At 33.3% G+C, this 18,433-nt stretch overlaps 3 protein-coding genes and 1 pseudogene across 3 annotated transcripts; 2 read left to right on the forward strand and 2 right to left on the reverse strand.

The window, feature by feature from the left end:
* Positions 101 to 4,983, forward strand: LOC104790441 (annotated as a pseudogene).
* On the forward strand, positions 7,785 to 8,948 carry LOC104790442. The gene has a single exon (XM_010516196.2). It carries the CDS (start codon positions 8,132 to 8,134, stop codon positions 8,879 to 8,881), a length of 750 nt encoding a protein of 249 aa, XP_010514498.1. The 5' UTR covers positions 7,785 to 8,131; the 3' UTR covers positions 8,882 to 8,948.
* LOC104790443 (NADPH:quinone oxidoreductase-like) lies at positions 10,364 to 14,459 on the reverse strand. The gene is made up of 6 exons (XM_010516197.2): positions 14,234 to 14,459; positions 13,956 to 14,147; positions 12,923 to 13,216; positions 11,660 to 11,746; positions 11,373 to 11,564; positions 10,364 to 10,831 (listed from the first exon to the last, which is right to left on the reverse strand). Exons 1-6 carry the CDS (start codon positions 14,328 to 14,330, stop codon positions 10,530 to 10,532), a joined length of 1,164 nt encoding a protein of 387 aa, XP_010514499.1. The 5' UTR covers positions 14,331 to 14,459; the 3' UTR covers positions 10,364 to 10,529.
* Positions 16,447 to 17,652, reverse strand: LOC104790444 (NADPH:quinone oxidoreductase-like). Its single transcript, XM_010516198.2, has 3 exons — positions 17,511 to 17,652; positions 17,238 to 17,429; positions 16,447 to 16,902 (listed from the first exon to the last, which is right to left on the reverse strand). The coding sequence occupies exons 1-3, from the start codon at positions 17,605 to 17,607 to the stop codon at positions 16,601 to 16,603; spliced, it is 591 nt and encodes a 196-aa protein (XP_010514500.1). The 5' UTR covers positions 17,608 to 17,652; the 3' UTR covers positions 16,447 to 16,600.

Below are 18,433 nucleotides of genomic sequence, written 5' to 3' on the forward strand. Positions count from 1 at the left end.
AAAAAAAAAAAAAAAAAAAAGATAAATACGGATGAGAAAATGTTGAAAACTTTAAAAAGTGAAATTAAAAAAAATATTTTTTTTGACATTGCTTCTCGTCATTTACTTACAAAAGAGGCAAAGTTGAGTAGTGCTCACAGCAAGAACACATTCTTTGCTTTATTTTACTCTTTTTTTCCTCTGTCTTCTCTGCAAGAAATAGATCTTGGGAACACAATTGGACCAAGTAAGGGATCTTTTAAATATACTAATAAATTGTTTTTTTTCTTGGTTTTCTGGAATTATTAGTTACTGTTAAGTGTAGCTTCTAGATTTCCTTATCCACACTATTTTGATTCTAGCTGGCTCTCTTCACTCTTCAGCTACTACATTTATGGCTTTGTGATCTTCTTGATTGTTCTTGAAGTTTTGTGCAAAAGTTTCTTGATCTATGGCTGGAGAGAGGAGAAAAGGGATGGAACTGAGTAAATTGTATTCTTTCAAGTGTTTTAAGCCTTCCTCTAGAGAAGATCATTCTCAGATTGGTTCAAGAGGTTACTCAAGAGTTGTGTTCTGTAATGATCCTGATCACCCTGAGGCTCTTCAGCTTAATTACAAAGGCAATTATGTATCAACCACAAAGTACACCGCTGCTAATTTCATCCCAAAGTCTCTGTTTGAGCAGTTTAGAAGAGTTGCGAATATATATTTCCTCGTTGTTGCTTTCGTTTCTTTTAGCCCTTTGGCTCCTTTTACCGCTCCTAGCGTTCTTGCACCCCTCTTGTTTGTGATCGGTGCGACTATGGTTAAAGAAGGTGTTGAAGATTTGAGGAGAAAGAAACAAGTATGTCTTTTTTTTTTCTTTGATGTTCTTGAGATTATGATCCCTCTGTGTTTTGAAGTTTTTTTTTTTTTTTTTTAAATGTGTTCTTGTTTATTAGGATGTTGAAGCTAACAATAGAAAGGTTGAAGTTTACGGTAAAAACAGAACATTTAGCGAAACGAAGTGGAAAAATCTCAGAGTTGGCGATCTTGTGAAGGTTCATAAAGATGAATACTTTCCAGCTGATCTTCTTCTTCTTTCATCTAGCTATGAAGATGGGATTTGTTATGTTGAAACCATGAATCTTGATGGAGAGACTAATCTGAAGCTAAGGCACGCGTTGGAGGTCACATCAGATGAAGACTCAATCAAGAACTTCAGAGCTGTGATCAAATGTGAAGATCCTAATGAGCATCTTTATTCCTTTGTAGGAACACTTGACTTTGAAGGAAAGCAATATCCTTTATCACCTCAGCAGATACTCTTGAGGGATTCAAAGCTGAAGAATACAGATTACGTCCACGGCGTGGTTGTTTTCACGGGTCATGATACTAAAGTGATGCAGAATGCTACTGATCCTCCTTCCAAGAGGAGTAAGATTGAGAAAAAAATGGACAAGATCATTTACATCCTCTTCAGTATCTTGATTGTGATAGCGTTTACTGGATCTGTGTTCTTTGGGATAGCAACGAGAAGAGGTGTGAGTGATAATGGGAAGCTAAGAAGATGGTATCTAAGACCTGATCAGACTACTGTTTTCTATGATCCCAAGAAAGCTGTTGCTGCTGCTTTCTTTCATTTCTTGACTGCTCTGATGCTGTATGGTTACTTAATACCGATATCTTTGTATGTGTCAATAGAGGTTGTGAAGGTGTTACAAAGTATTTTTATAAACCAAGATCAAGAAATGTACCATGAGGAAACAGACAGGCCTGCTCGTGCAAGAACGTCTAATCTAAATGAAGAACTTGGTCAAGTCGATACAATTCTCTCGGACAAAACAGGTACTCTGACTTGTAATTCAATGGAGTTTGTGAAATGTTCGATTGCTGGAACTGCTTATGGACGTGGTATGACGGAAGTAGAAATGGCCTTGAGAAAGCAAAAAGGTCTTATGCCTCAAGAAGAAGTTGGTGATGATGATTCTTTATCCATTAAGGAGAAGAAAACGAGTTCGAAAAAGTCTGTTAAAGGTTTTAACTTCTGGGATGAGAGAATAGTTGATGGGGAATGGATTACTCAACCGCATGCAGAACTCATCCAGAAGTTTTTTAGGGTTTTGGCGATTTGCCACACTGCTATTCCTGATGTGAACAGTGATACTGGAGAGATTACATATGAAGCTGAGTCTCCTGATGAAGCGGCTTTTGTGATAGCTTCTCGAGAGCTTGGATTTGAGTTCTTTTCAAGGTCTCAAACTAATATCTCCTTGCATGAAATAGACCATATGACTGGTGAAAAAGTTGACAGGTATATCACAGTTCTTGATCTCTCTAACATGAGAATACAACATCTCTGTTGTCAATGAATTTATCACATTTTTTTGTTAAATGTTCACAGAGTATATGAGCTTCTTCATGTTCTAGAGTTCAGCAGTTCAAGGAAAAGAATGTCTGTAATCGTTCGGAATCCGGAAGACCGGTTGTTGTTGCTTTCAAAAGGCGCAGACAGGTTTACTAGTTTCTCCCTTTTGTCAGAACTTATTAATTTGGACAAAGCTAGTCTTGAAAATATTATATGAGTCACTAGATGTGTACTTTTATTTTGATTTGTCATGTGTTCAGTGTAATGTTTGAAAGACTTGCAAAACACGGACGGAAAAATGAGAGAGAGACAAAGGAACACATCAAGAAGTATGCAGAAGCAGGTCTAAGAACATTGGTGATTACATACAGAGAAATCGATGAAGAAGAGTATAATATCTGGGAAGAGGAGTTTGTGAATGCCAAAACTTTGGTTACTGAAGATAGAGATGCTTTGATTGATGCAGCTGCTGATAAGATTGAGAAGGATTTGATTCTTCTTGGCTCTACCGCAGTTGAAGACAAACTGCAGAAAGGGGTTAGTATAAGAAAATGACATTGATTAATTGTTTCAGTTTCTGCTACTATAGCATATCATTTGTTTTTTTGGCATTCTTGTTAACAGGTTCCAGATTGTATTGCAAAGTTATCTCAGGCTGGAGTCAAGATATGGGTTTTAACCGGCGATAAGACAGAGACCGCAATAAATATTGGGTATTTACAGACTTCTAATATTGTATTCTCTTGTGAAAATTCAATGTACTAAGTTGTGTTGTTATTGACAGATATGCTTGTAGTCTCTTAAGAGAAGGCATGAAAAAGATTTCGATAACTCTAGATTCATCTGACATTGAAGCCTTGGAAAAACAAGGAGACAAAGAGGCTGTTGCAAAGGTAGTTTGTTTTTCTTGCATCTACTGTTTAGTTGAAGTTATATGTTAATGGTATGTGTATTGTTACTTTTGTTTGTTACTAGGCTTCATTTCAAAGTATTAAGAAACAGTTACGAGAAGGAATGTTACAAACTGCTGCAGCAACCGATGATTCAGCTAAAGAAAACTCGGAAATATTTGGTTTAGTGATTGATGGAAAGTCATTAACTTTTGCATTAGACACAAAGCTTGAGAAAGAGTTCTTAGAACTTGCGATTCGATGTAACTCTGTTATATGTTGTCGGTCTTCACCTAAACAAAAGGCTCTCGTAAGATTCGCTTTACCACTTCTCGTTCTGTTTTTTTTCACATATTGAAGTAATCTGATTGAGAGGCATAGAAAATATATGAATGTTAGGTTACAAGATTGGTAAAGAACGGGACAGGTAGAACAACACTTGCCATTGGAGATGGTGCTAATGATGTTGGAATGCTTCAAGAAGCTGATATTGGTGTTGGTATAAGTGGTGCTGAAGGAATGCAGGTACTACTAATTTACTTAGCTTCTTCTTTTTACTATGTAATGGTTATTAAAGCCATGAAGTTTTCTTGTTACAGGCAGTGATGGCTAGTGATTTTGCGATTGCTCAGTTTCGGTTTCTTGAACGTTTGTTGCTTGTTCACGGCCATTGGTGTTATAGACGAATCGCATTGATGGTTACAAGCTTTAAAAACTCAACTCGTTGCAAAGAATTATAAAGAATCTTTGTTCTTATTTCTTGTTGTTTTTTCTTGTGATATTCAGATATGTTACTTCTTCTACAAGAATCTCACATTCGGGTTCACGCTGTTTTGGTACGAAGCTTATGCTTCTTTCTCTGGCAAACCAGCTTATAATGATTGGTACATGTCTTGCTTCAACGTCTTCTTCACTTCACTTCCCGTCATCGCCCTTGGAGTCTTTGATCAAGATGTCTCTGCTCGTCTTTGTCTCAAGGTAAAAGTTCTCTTTCTCTCTCGATAGCGATTGTAGAAACAGTCACATTACGTTTCTATTTTTGCCGCAGTATCCGTTGTTGTATCAAGAAGGAGTACAAAATATATTATTCAACTGGGAACGGATCCTTGGTTGGATGTTGAATGGGATCAAAAGCTCAATGATCATTTTCTTCCTCACAATCAACACAATGGCAGCTCAAGCTTTTCGGAAGGATGGCCAAGTTGTTGATTACTCGGTTCTTGGAGTCACAATGTACTCTTCCGTGGTTTGGACTGTGAATTGCCAAATGGCGATTTCGATAAACTACTTCACTTGGATCCAACATTGCTTCATATGGGGTAGCATTGGGGTTTGGTATCTGTTTCTTGTCATCTACGGTTCTCTTCCTCCAACGTTTTCCACAACCGCGTATAAGGTCTTCGTCGAGACTTCAGCACCGAGTCCGATCTGCTGGCTCTGCTCTCTTGCCGTATTTCACTTACAGGGCGTTTCAGATTAAGTTCAGACCAATGTACCACGATATTATAGTTGAACAGAGGAGAACAGAACGGACAGAGACTGCTCCAAGTGCGGTTCCTGACGAGCTTCCGGTGCAAGTTGAGTTTACCTTGCATCATCTTAGGGCAAATTTGTCGAGAAGAGATTCTTGGAATTGATTCATATTTTACGCAACTTAGGTTCGTTGTTATTCCTGATTTTGTAAATATAGATCGTAGTGTGACTACTTTATTTGAGAGTGTGTTTAATTTGTTAGCTATTTTTAAGAAGTTCAATGCGATTTATCTAGAATATAACTGTTTTATATAAGTATAGTTATTTAACAAAAAAAGAAAAGGTTCTAGTTATACTTTTTTGGATAAAGTTGGACTATTCAATAGGTTCCATTTTATATATTCTTATTTATTGTAAATTAATACATGTTAATTCAGAAATAATTTATTTTAACAATCTATTATGGTTGGATACTTTCACAATGAAATTATGGTTGTTCCGATGCTATCAATCTAATTATTTTTGCTTAGTATATAAAAAAAGTTCGACAATTTAAAATTTGTTCATGTATTTTTTGGTTTCCAGAAAATAAATTAAGAGCTATAAGGTGTAGGTGCTTGATTTGAAGAAGTGTGTTATTCGCATGTAATGTGTTAATTAATGAGTTAATCTTGCAACACCTTAATTAGTATGATACATATCAGAGGCTGTATAATAAAGGCAATGCAAATAAATGTTTTGATCAGTTAATTAAAATACTTAATGCATGCTCAAGCACGAGTTTGTTAATTGTGCATGAAGGCAATATAATTGGTTTGTGAACCAAGTATTTTTGTTCTAACTTGTTAAATCATATCATGGTGTGAATCTAGTTTTCAATGATCAATTTGGTTATTATTTTTCATATATACTATGACAACTCACAAGTTCTAGAGATACTGTTTCCTCGGTCAACGTTTTCTTAATGCGTGGTATGTTTAATAACATTTTAGTTTTTATACAACTACGCAAAACAATATTTAATCAAACAATATAGAATTGTATAACACTGAATCCGGATAATGTGACGATTTGGTTTTAAAGGTGGAAGGAAATAATGTTAAAAAAATTGTTGATTTGATTTTGATAGCGATTTGCAAGTCTCTTTTACTTCGCTCACAAGACTTCGTCAAGAAATGTGATTACGACTTCTAGAAGTATTATTGTACGTATAAACAGATTGTACGTATACATGTGCCCATGTGAGAAAAAAAAATTCTTATAACATTATCGTATTTATTGCTCTATCAATGATATATTATTGTGGTGGGTTAGAAAAATGAAATGATTAGAATTCGAACGTTCGTTTTCGAGAAGCTAAGATTACAATACATTATTATAACAAAAATGAAACAAAAATATTAGAATCAACGCATCAGCCATGAGTTCGTTCTATTGCATTTGTCAGCAATTGCGTATGCATTTTTCCTTTATATTTAGAGTGCTTGGACTACAATTCAACTTTGCATCACACAAGAATATGAAGATTTCAACAAATTAATCATATAAAACATTGAAAATGTTACTTAAAAATGGCTGTTGAATTAATGAGACGTGATCGATGATGTATGCATCTTATATATATTTGTCCTCTGTTTATTATGAAAACGAAATATTCCATAAAACATTATGATTAATATCTATATCTATATATGTACAACGGTGACGGTCTTTTTGAAAATAGTCTTTTAGCTAAAAAGTCTGCATCTTTTACTTGCAAAGGATTTTTGACACGTACTTATTTTTCTTTCTCATATATGCACATGCTGTAATTAAAAATTACCCCAATTTTTACTTTATATTACAGTTTTATCTGAATGAAACACATATCATTTTCTGCCAACTAATCAACGGATTCTGTCATTTTACAAAATTAAATTACCAAATGGATTCTGTCATTTTACAAAATTAAATTACCAAATGGATTCTGCCAATTATTTATTTTGTATTTTACATAATTTAGCCAATAATAAATGATAAGATACTAATTTAATAAACACCAAATGAAACCTGAAATCATTAAATGAAATAGAACAAACATATCATTAAATAAAACGGAAAATAGATTGATTAGCATGTTTCGAGCACTCTTTTACACATATGGGCATTCGGTTAACGGATCAATTTCTATACAAAATTTGTCGTATTTTGGTAATTTGGTATGAAAGTTTAATATATGTTCAGGTTTTATGACCATCTGGTTCAGATAGGTATTATTGAATTTGAATTGGATACGGTTTAGCTTTCTGGAAAACTAAAATTTTGTCAAATTTAATAAATTTTGGTTTTCGGTTAGGTTCAGACAAAATAGATTGGAATCAGTTTTTTCTAGGCCTGGGCATAAAATCCAAATTCGAAAATCCGAACCGTATTCAAACCGAAGTAAGCGGATTAAAACCGAACCGATATTAAAGAAATAACCCATCGATTCTTGGTTTTCATTATTTTGGATATCGAATATTATGCAATCCAAACCAATATCCAATAGATATCCAAATATAACCAAACATATAAGAAATAGTATGATATTCCGATAAATATGCCTCATATCTTTTATGTATTTATATGGTTCTATGAGAACCTTGTCATTTACTTAATTTATATTTTTTGTTTGTTTTAATACTCCATTTGTATGGTTATTTGGGTGCAACAAGATTAAAAAGTATTCGAATAAAATATTGTCCAATAACTTTTGGTTTAATTTTGGTTATCTACAATCATATCCGAACCGATCCGAAATCTGAATTATCCGAACCGAAACCGAACCAAATTTTATAAATACCCGAATAGATGTTAGAGTCAATATTCAAAAAATCAGAAATCCGAAAAATCCAAACAGAATCTGATCCGATATCTGAACGTGCATGCCTAGTTTTTTCGGTTTTAAACCTAGGCCCTGTACACAATAATCTATTGCTTTTATGTAAAACTTTCGCTCATTATTTTAAGTACTAAATATGGGTCCAGATATTATAATAAATTGTATGTAACCAACATTAGTTGGCTGAAATATATCATTGTCAAAACTGATTTGAAAATACATTAAAGAAACATAAAAAAAAAAAAAATCTCATATACACCAAAACTTCTGGATCAAGTAGCGGGATTCGCTTCTAGAAACTCCACGTTATGCTTCTTCTTCCATCATCTCTCTTCTTCTTTAACACAAATGAGTCACAACATTAAAAAAAAAAAAAAACACTTCCAGTCAATTATTTACTGAAATTGCCATTTCCATGTGCCCCCAACCACTTCCTCCTATATATACGGCTAATTTACACAATTTACAAAAAAAAAAAAAAAAAAAAAAACAAAACTCCATTAAAGCAAACTCAAAAACCTCTCTCTCTTTCCTCTTCTTTCTCACGCTCTTTTCATTTGTCAACTGTACAATCCGATTCCAATGGAGACATACGATGATTCTAGTCCTTACACGGCGTCGTTTTCACCTAGCTTCAGTACTTATTCCGGCGATCGACTCGCGGAGATCGCCGAACGAGTTTGTTACAGAGAGAAATCAGACGAAGAATTCGAGTTTTCCATGGCGGCGGGGACGTCTTCTCCCGACGGCGGAGGACTCGTTTTCCCTGTTTTCAACCAGAATCTAATCTCCGGCGAAACATCCCCGGAGGAGAAAGCGGCCGTTATAGTTCCGTTGAAGGATCTCTTCCTCCGTGAACGCAGCAACGAGCAACCACCGCAGCAAGAAACGTATTCATCCTCTTCCTCCGACGTCGAAGAAGATGAAGACGAGTTCGACGAGATCCCAAGAGAGATCTATTGTCCGTGGACACCAGCGAGATCCACCGCGGAGATGTCACCAAGCGGAGGATGCAGAAAAAGCAAATCTACAGGCTCTTCTTCTACATCGTCATGGTCAACGAAACGGTGGCGTTTGAGAGACCTTCTCAAGAGAAGTAAAAGCGATGGTAAACAGTCGCTTAAATTCTTGAATCCAGTAGAGGACGAATCTACGAAGAGGAAGAAGGAGAAGGTAGTTACGGTATCATCAGCACATGAGAAGTTTTATCTGAGGAATAAAGCGATGAAAGAAGAAGACAAGAGAAAATCATATTTGCCGTACAAGCAAGATCTTGTTGGACTTTTCTCTAACATTAATCATCGTTACGGCAAAGCTTTCCCACCGTTCTGATCTTTTTTTACTTTTGGATCTTTCCGGAGATCAAACTAGTGTTTTTTTTTTTTTTTTGTCTTTTACATATTCGTATCTAATAAAAATAAAAGAAATATCTCATAGTTTATATATACAAAAGATGTAGATGGGTAATTTTTTAATAAACACATCTTATATTATTATGTTTTGATCATGTTCATAACGCAAATGCTGTGTCGTGTATATATTTTTGTTCCTTTATAATTTGGGCGGAGGTTTTGATGTAAAATATATATAGTTGGAGATAATTTATTTGAATTAAGAATTGACAGGTTTTAGTGTTTTTTTTTTTAGTGTGCACTTGATGGTTGTTTGTTTACGAAAATAATGGATTTAATTTTAAGACATGTAATGCAAAAGAAGACAAAATTTTGATTTTTATGGATGGACATCATTATTTATAAATTGACACGTACTCATTCTTTATTTTGTTTTGGTAAATGATAGATAGCTACTACTTTACTGTGAATATTAATTTCTTTGTCAAAAAATAATTGTGTTATAGAGTAGGGTTGTTTATAGATTAGAAACTATTCCGTAGCTATGGAAATACATATTCTTATAATTGGTTTATTCGTTTTCTTTTAAACAGCATTGATTAATTGGATAAGCTATCTTCATAGAGAGGATATATTTACAATGAAAGAAGGAGCATAGAAATAAGTTACAAAGCTTGTAAGAGGGAGGCATCAACGGTTCTTTTGATAAGCGATCCTCAACCTTATTATTATGTTTTCTTGTCCACTAAAATTTTGAATTTGTGAATCTCTATTTCCATGAAATAATTTTCCGTACCCAAATGTACTTTGAAGTTGTGAGTTTTTTCCATTCACAAGTCCACCTGGGGGCTGGGGTGAATTTTTGCGTAACAAGACGTGGAAATCGAGAATCTACTTCATTCCCATCCCATAGGTGAAGTCTTTTTAAAAAAAAAAAATAAAAAAAAAATAAAGCCGTTCAAGCCAAACACTCTTTAATCGGTATCTGATTAGTTCCATTGATATATATATATATATATATATATATATATATATTTTCCAGCAGGGGATAGACCCACTAAGAGAATGCTTAATGACATTGCTTTTTGGAAAATGGACTCTCATGTAAACCATTCTGATCCACCATGTTGCATGTTCAATTTTTTTTGGCTACAGTGTTTACATATAGTAGAGCCGACTGTGCATGTTCCGACAGATGATCCTCATTGGTCAGGATCGATATTTGATCAAGGACACCCTCCTGAAAGGGAAAGCGAAAGCGAACTAGAAGGTAACCCGTGTCATTTCTAATAAATAAAAGATCTCTTGACAAAATTTCAATACAATGGTCCTTGATGTTTAGAGCTTAGCGTTTCAAACCAACCAAAAAGTCGTTTTATATCACTCCAAGTCGTTCGAAATCGCTAAATTTCAAAAACTTCTTGCATATGCAGACAGCAGGCGGCTCAAAGTAAAAAAAAAAAAAAAAAAAGACAATGATGGTCGATGTTAAAATATCATCACTCGTTTTTGTATACAAATATTATTGAGAAGTACTATACGGTAAGTGAAACACACTGTTTAATATCACAACAATTGTCATTTATTTTCCATTCAACACAAATGATCAGAGATTTGACCCACTTGACTTACTTACCTTGAAGTCGAAGTGTAAATGCTTGTAACGAGACAAGGACTAGTTTCAACCTCTCCTTAGCCGCTTCATCGACCAGGTTTCCTTCTTCGTCGAACTTCTGAGGCGGCTGAAACGCATTGAGAGTAAACTCAGGTTTGTTGATGAAATGAAGGTCAAGGAATACTCCGATTTGTCGTAGATGATACTGCGATCTTCCTCCACCAAAACCTCCACCGGTGCTTATAATGGCAGCGGGTTTGTCAGCCCAAACATTAGGTGCTCTCGAAGCCCAGTCAAGAGCATTCTTAAGTGGAGCTGTTATATTAACATAAGAAATGTCACAACTTCCCACAAGATTTGAAACTTTACAAGCCAATAACAGTCAAAGAGTAATGTCACAATCCTCAACACTAAGCAAAAGCATACAACTATCACAATAGCAGAGCTTGCATCGGTTAAATTTGGAATTGACTTAAAGTAATGTTACAATTTCCTAATAATTCGAAAAAAATTCACAAGTCAACAACAGGCAAATTATGAGTCGTGTCACATTCCTGAAGACTAAGTAAAAGTCGTCTACACAGTTCACAGAAATGTTACAACTTCTCACAAAATAAAAATTTCACAAGGCAACAACAACAGTCAAAGAGTGTTGTTGCATATGACTAAGACAAAGATGGACCATAGTAACAGTAACACATCGTAATCAAATCCAAATCGATGATAATATGATAAACCAAAATCCTAATCCTTACGACATCTCACAACAAAACAAGACAAAGAACATATCTTCTTGAAACAAATCAAGAACTCTCTAAGACCAATATCTGAATTAAAGGAACCTTTTTTAGAGTACCTGAAACAGAGAAATTGTATTCAGGAGAAGCAAACAAGATACTATCAGCTTCAAGAATCTTCTGCCGGAAAGCTTCAACCACCGGAGGATAAGTACCGTTGACTTCAAGATCGGTGTTAATCAACGGTAACGGAGATATGTCTACATACTCAATTTGCATCCCCGGAACCGATTCTTTCGTCAAATCAATCGCTGCAAGAAACACACATAAAGAAAAACAAAAGTTATATTCAAAAACGAAACCAGTGTTGTCATATTCAAAAACTGCAAAAGTTACGAAAATATACCAGCGCGGAGGAGACCAGTGTTGAAAGAGGTTTTACGGAGAGAACCGGAGAGAGCAGCGACTCTGATTAGTGGCTTTATCGCCGTTACTGCTTCCATTTATTTTCTCCGATTAGAGAGAGTTTGAGAAAGTGTTTTGACCGATGAACAAGAATGAGAGAGGGTTAGGTGAAGGACGAGATCCCACTAATTTTGGTTTGGACCTTTAAAACTTTATTATATTCTCAAATGACATGATTAATGACAATCCCAAGCATTATTATTCCGGGGGACTCTCACGTTGGACACTTTTTTTTTTTTTTAAAAAAAAGGAAGTACTAATTTCTGGAATTATGAAAATTCGACCAAACTATTGAAAATAAAAAATATCGTACTTTGCTCGAGATTTTTCCCAAACATTAATTACTTTTTCTTTGTTATATTCTTCTTTTATCGGATTCAAACTATTGTTTATAATTTTTGTTTAATTTATTTTTGTGTAAAACTATAATTTTAAGTACCACATTCGTATAATTACATACCGACCAGAATTTTAAATATCAAATTCAAATACATATAAATTACCTATCGACCAAATATAATTTCAAAGACCAAATACGCATAAATTATATATCAGCCAAAAATAATTTCAAAGACTAAATATGTATAAATTACATATTCAAAGAAATCTTCAAAACAAAAAACAAAGCTAATTAAAATTATGGAAGAAGGTAAGAAACACTCAAAATTTACCACAAAACTAAAATTTCATTGGACATTTTTTCTGAAATTAATATTCAAAACATGGATTTTGGATCTATAATATTAAAAAGTTGGAATTTCTAACAAAATACGATTTTCCTTTCTTATTAACAAATTATTATATCTTATAGCTTACTTAAATTGTTGATGTGCAATTTTAATAAATTACATCGTAATGTATGCTTTTCATCAATTCAAATGATCCATATAATCTCAAATACTATATAGAAGATGTATTTACAATAAAAAAAAATATATAAATCATGAGAATCTAATCTTATAGAATATCAATTTTTACAAGTTAATTTAATTACATTTAGTTATAATAATCACACACTATCTGGTTGATTTTGTTGGATAAACTCATAAACATACATATGTATCATGTATAATTATTGATGAGAGATGGAAAGGGTTATACGATAAGTGAAGCACACTAATTATTATCACAACAATTGGGGTAATTTTCATGACACGACCGAACTCACAAATGTCAAATATTTGACCCACTTAACTTATTTTACCTTGAAGTCGAAATGTGAATGCTTGTAACGAGACAAGGACTTGTTTCAACTTCTCCTTAGCCGCTTCATCGACCAGGTTTCCTTCTCCGTCGAATTTCTGAGGTGGCTGAAACGCATTGAGAGTAAACTCGGGTTTGTTGATGAAATGAAGATCAAGGAATACTCCGATTTGTCGAAGATGATATTGCGCTCTTCCTCCACCAGAACTTCCACCGGTGCTTATAATGGCTGCGGGTTTGTCAGCCCAAACATTAGGTGCTCTTGAAGCCCAGTCAAGTGCATTCTTAAGTGGAGCTGGTATATTAACAACAAGTAAGGTAAACCAACAAAAAAGAAAAAAAAAGGTTGAGTCAGCATGTCGAAAGAGTTTTTGAATCATACAACTGATATAAGTCCTGTCACATTCCTCAACATTAAGCAAAATTCTACAAGGTTCACAGAAACAGAGCTTATATCAAATCAATATATATATCACAACTTCCCAGAAAACCCAAAATTCACAAGTCCACAAGAACATGCAAAGAGTAATGTCACATTACTCAACACCAAGAAAAAGTAGACATGGTTCACAGAAACATAGGTTGCATAAAATCGATAAATTCGGAACTTCTACGTAAGAAATGTTACAACATGCCACAAAATCAAAACGTTAAAAGGGTATTTCAATTTGAGCCAACGCTGGTATGGTACCATCAGTTATACAAGCACAAATCGCATCATATCGAAAAATATATAGGGATTATTATAAAAACAAAAATCGTCATAACTCTCCACAAAAAGCAATATTTCACAAGCCAACAACAGTCAAAGAGTGTAAAAATCCAAGAAACAGAACTGGCAAGGGTCTTTCGAGTGGAGCATTCGTTGCATATGACTAGGATATCTTATCCAAAGTGATACTACTTGATAAAACACAATTCTAATCCTTCAGACATCTCATCACGAAAGAAGATTAAGACCAAACCACTAAAGAAACCTCTTAAAGACAAAAACACTAAAGAAAGTTGCATAAAAAGAACCTTTTTTCGAGTACCTGAAACAGAGAAATTGTATTCAGGAGAAGCAAACAAGATACTATCAGCGTCAAGAATCTTAAGCCGGAAAGCTTCAACAACCGGAGGATAAGTACCGTTGATTTCAAGATCGGTGTTAATCAACGGTAACGGAGATATGTCTATACACTCAATCTCCATTCCCGGAACTGATTCTTTCGTCAAATCAATCGCTGCAAGAAATCCAAAGAAGAGTTAGCAATAAGTAACAAACGGAACCACAAAAATTTGCAAAAGTTAGGAAAAAAAGGGAATGTACCGGCGCGGAGGAGACCAGTGTGGAAAGAGGTTTTACGGAGAGAACCGGAGAGAGCAGCGACTCTGATTCTTGGCTTAATCGATGTTGTTGCCTCCATTTTCTCCGATTAGAGAGTTTGAAAAGTTGACCGGTGAAGCAGAAGGATAAGAGAAACTAGGTGGAGGAAGGCACACACAAAAAAACAAGTGTAACTGGCATGATTAATGAGTAATGACATTGCAAATATTAAAATTTAAAAAACAAATCTTTTTGTTCTGAAAACTTTTGCACAAAAACACTATTTAAGATTTGAATGTAGAAATAAATAAAAAATCTAAAATAACATTTTGGAAAAGTTCATTCTCGTAAATACCACTAAAAACACACACTTAAAGTTTTTTTTGTTCCAAAAATACCACTAAAATACATGTTTTTCCAAAATTACTACAAAACTGATTTAAAGTTTTAATACTAAAAGTTACTCCATCCGTTTCAAAATATAAGATGTTTTAGCCAAAACACGCATAATAAGAAATGTTTACTTTTAAAAAATTTATCCAATCAAAAACAAAACTACATAAAATAAATAATAAGAAAATATAAAAGTAGTCTAAAAGTTGCCTCGAAAATTGAAAACATCTTATATTATGAAACAAGCAAAAACCTCTAAAACATCATGTATTATGAAACGGAGGGAGTAATTTCTAAATCCTAAATACTAAACTCTACCTCCTAAAAACTGATACCCTAAAACTAAATTTATCAACCCAAACCTCAAAAAATTCTACACCCTTAAAAATATATATTTTTTTGTGTTTAAGGAATTTTTGAAAAAAAAACTTTTGTGATATTTTTGGAAAACTAAAGAGTGGTATTTTTGCAAAAAAAAAAAAAAAAATTAGTGGAATTTTGAGGCATTCCTCTTTTTGAAACACATAATTCCAACTCTTTCTATTCGATTTTTTTTTTAAATAATTTTTAAAATTAATTATATTTACTTGTATTACACAATCTAAAATGTTTTTAAATACAATGACTTAGTCGAAGCCTAATCTTTTAATTAATTTCTATTCACTTAGTCATATATATATATTCTCTCCTCACTTTCATTCTATAAATAATCATTTCTCATTCTCCATCTTCATATATCTCAAAAAATTTCAGTTTTAATCTATACTAGTAGTATTTTTGAAGTACAAGTCAAAGAGTAACCTTTGTTTTGTAAATAATTATATGAAATGTCATTTTTTAAATAACAAATTATGAATCTCATTAAAGATAATTATGGAATATAGAAATACTTATATTCATGTATCCAAACAACGCTTACTATTTATTCCATATCATCCATATAACCAAAAACAATTAAAATATTTAAATTTTAGTTAGAAATCAAAATATTCTTTGAATATTCTACAATTAATAGTATGGATATCTAGAAGATTTTGTTAACCAAGATATACAATTATTATTTTTCTATTATTTTTATTTGAATATAATCTTAATTGCTTTGAGTCGTCATATAATACATAAACTTAATAAAGTTTGAGAGTTTTTCTCTATACGTGGTGATTCCATTTTTTTAAAAATGGATAGAGTACTCAATTAATTGAAAAAATGTGTTTAAAGTCCCTCATCGAATATAATTTTAGACAATGGTTCATAATCATATTATAAATAAAACCAAATAAATCCCAAACAGAATGAGCTGTAGTTTAGTTTAATAAGCTTCAAATTTTTAAAATTTACATTCGGTTTAATTTATTTTTTAATTGAACCGTTTGATTATATCAAATATAATAATTTTTAAAGTTTGAAAAACTTAAAATGTTATAAATATCTAAACCTATAAAAAAATTATGTGATGGATTACTTGGTGGGATATGTTCGGATCCCGTATAATGAACATGTTAAAATTAACTTCGTTCTGATGAATAAATGAACTAAATTCCCGAAAGTATGATTTTACGTTAGTATCTAATAAATTATTGTATCATTATTAATTATAGCTTATTTAATATGTTGATGGGATATCATATAGCTTATTTGATATAATTATAGTTACAACTTAAAATATGCTTTATAATTCAAATATGAGAATTTGACATATAATCTCAAATATTCTCATAGATGTAATTACATAAAACTATATTTTTGCATGATAACCTAGTGGTATAGAATATTAGTATTTACTATTATTCCACATAACTCACAATATAACTTGTTGGAGTAACTCAGAAACATATACATATAGTACACTTATTAATGAGAATTGGAAAAGTGTTATACGAAAACTTCAACACACGGTTAATTATTACAACAATTGGCATTATCATTTCATCACACGACCAATCTCACACATGATAAAATTTTTGGCCCACTGAACTTTTACTTGCCTTGAAGTCGAAGTGTAAATGCTTGTAATGAGACAAGGACTTGTTTCAACCTCTCCTTAGCCGCCTCATCGACCAGGTTTCCTTCTTCGTCGAACTTCTGAGGCGGCTGAAACGCATTGAGAGTAAACTCAGGTTTGTTGATGAAATGAAGATCAAGGAATACTCCGATTTGTCGAAGATGGTATTGCGATCTTCCTCCACCACAGTCTCCACCAGTGCTTATAACGGCAGCGGGTTTGTTAGCCCAAACATTAGGTGCTCTTGAAGCCCAGTCAAGAGCGTTCTTAAGTGGAGCTGGTACATAAACACAAGACAGGTAAATAAACGACTAACGATCGAGTCAACATATAGAAAGAGTTTGACTTAAAGTTTGACTATAAGAACCAAATCTATTAAGTTTGGATTTATACCATAAGATCTTTCAACTTGAACATAAATTGCATATATGACTATGACAAAAATGAAGCATAGTTACAGTAACATATATATCTTAAACTCCAGTTGAGTATATAAATCAAATCCTAATCAAGAATATATTTTTTTGTAACAAATCAAGAAACCTCTAAGACCAAACCTTAAAGTAAAACTCATTAAAGAACTTTGCATAAGAAGAATCTTTTTTAAAGTACCTGAGACAGAGTAGTTGTACTCAGGACAAGCAAACAAGATACTATCAGCTTCAAGAATCTTCTGTCGGAAGGATTCAATAACCGGAGGATAAGTACCATCGATTTCAAGATCGGTGTTAAGCAACGGTAACAAAGATATGTCTATATACTCAATTTCTATTCCCGGAACCGATTCTTTTGTCAGATCGATTGCTGCAAAAAAAGAACAGTACAAAGTTTAGCAAAACAAAAACCTTAAAAATTGATGAACAATTAACGAAAATATATATATACCGGCGCGGAGGAGACCAGTTGAAAAAGAGTACTTCCGGAGAGAACCCGACAGAGCAGCTACTCTTATCAATGGCTTTATCGCCCTTACTGCTTCCATTTTTTTCGATTAAAATTTGAGAAAGTGTTGACCGATGAATAATGATGAGAGATTAGGTGAAGAGTGTATCTTAAAAAAAAAAAATTCCACTAATCTTGGCATGGACCTATTAAACTTATTATATTCTTAAAAGGTGTAGCTAATAATTTGATCGAAGGATCCTTTTGAAATCATTAACAGATTTGATGCTTTGTGTCGTTTATATGATGCTTTGATGCTTCTCTTGCTCCTCAAGTCAGTTAAAAATTATTAAGGCTCTCTATTTCTGCATGTGAGTGTGAAAAATAAAAGGTTTACATGTCTTCTCATTGACAGGTTTATGGTGAGCTTTATCAGTCTATTGGCCTTTGGGAACTGTCTCTCCTGGTAGATGAAATCACGCAAACAATTTGAAGCTGGATCTGAACAAGAGGTATTTGTGAGCAGAGATATGAGATGTGCACTTATTTCGTTTTCTATTCACATATCAAGATTAGTTAATAAAATAAGCAGAATCAATACATATAAAAAATGTTTTTCCAAGGACCAAGGTCATGATCCTAGGTCTCAAATGTTATAACATCATATAGTAGATATATCTTCGGGTTTGGGTATAAAATCCGTTCGGGTATTCTATATCTTTTGGGAAGAAGAAAACCGAATCCATCCAGAAATAAGCGGTTCAGTTCGGATACAGATACTCTATAATACTCAAATGGTTAGGTTCTATGTAGATCGGATAGTCAGTTTTTTTTTCTTCAAAATATGTGAATCTCATTAAACATAATGTTTGTTGAAGTTACAGATGCGTAATACAGTTCTCGTTCCCTGCTCAAAAAAATAAAAA

Source organism: Camelina sativa, chromosome 6 (assembly GCF_000633955.1).
Source record: "Camelina sativa cultivar DH55 chromosome 6, Cs, whole genome shotgun sequence".
NCBI lineage: Eukaryota > Viridiplantae > Streptophyta > Magnoliopsida > Brassicales > Brassicaceae > Camelina > Camelina sativa.

Excerpts from the sequence above, each read along its gene's own strand:
- LOC104790442 (XM_010516196.2), top strand. The coding sequence starts at position 8,132 with ATGGAGACATACGATGATTCTAGTCCTTACACGGCGTCGTTTTCACCT.
- LOC104790443 (XM_010516197.2), bottom strand. The coding sequence starts at position 14,330 with ATGGAGGCAACAACATCGATTAAGCCAAGAATCAGAGTCGCTGCTCTC. Across the intron at positions 14,148-14,233 it reads CACTGGTCTCCTCCGCGCCG|CGATTGATTTGACGAAAGAA; the intron begins GTACATTCCCTT and ends GATTTCTTGCAG. Across the intron at positions 11,747-12,922 it reads ATTCACATTTCGACTTCAAG|TAACGGCGATAAAGCCACTA; the intron begins GTAAAATAAGTT and ends AAATGGAAGCAG.
- LOC104790444 (XM_010516198.2), bottom strand. The coding sequence starts at position 17,607 with ATGGAAGCAGTAAGGGCGATAAAGCCATTGATAAGAGTAGCTGCTCTG. Across the intron at positions 17,430-17,510 it reads AACTGGTCTCCTCCGCGCCG|CAATCGATCTGACAAAAGAA; the intron begins GTATATATATAT and ends CTTTTTTTGCAG. Across the intron at positions 16,903-17,237 it reads GTACAACTACTCTGTCTCAG|CTCCACTTAAGAACGCTCTT; the intron begins GTACTTTAAAAA and ends TTTATGTACCAG.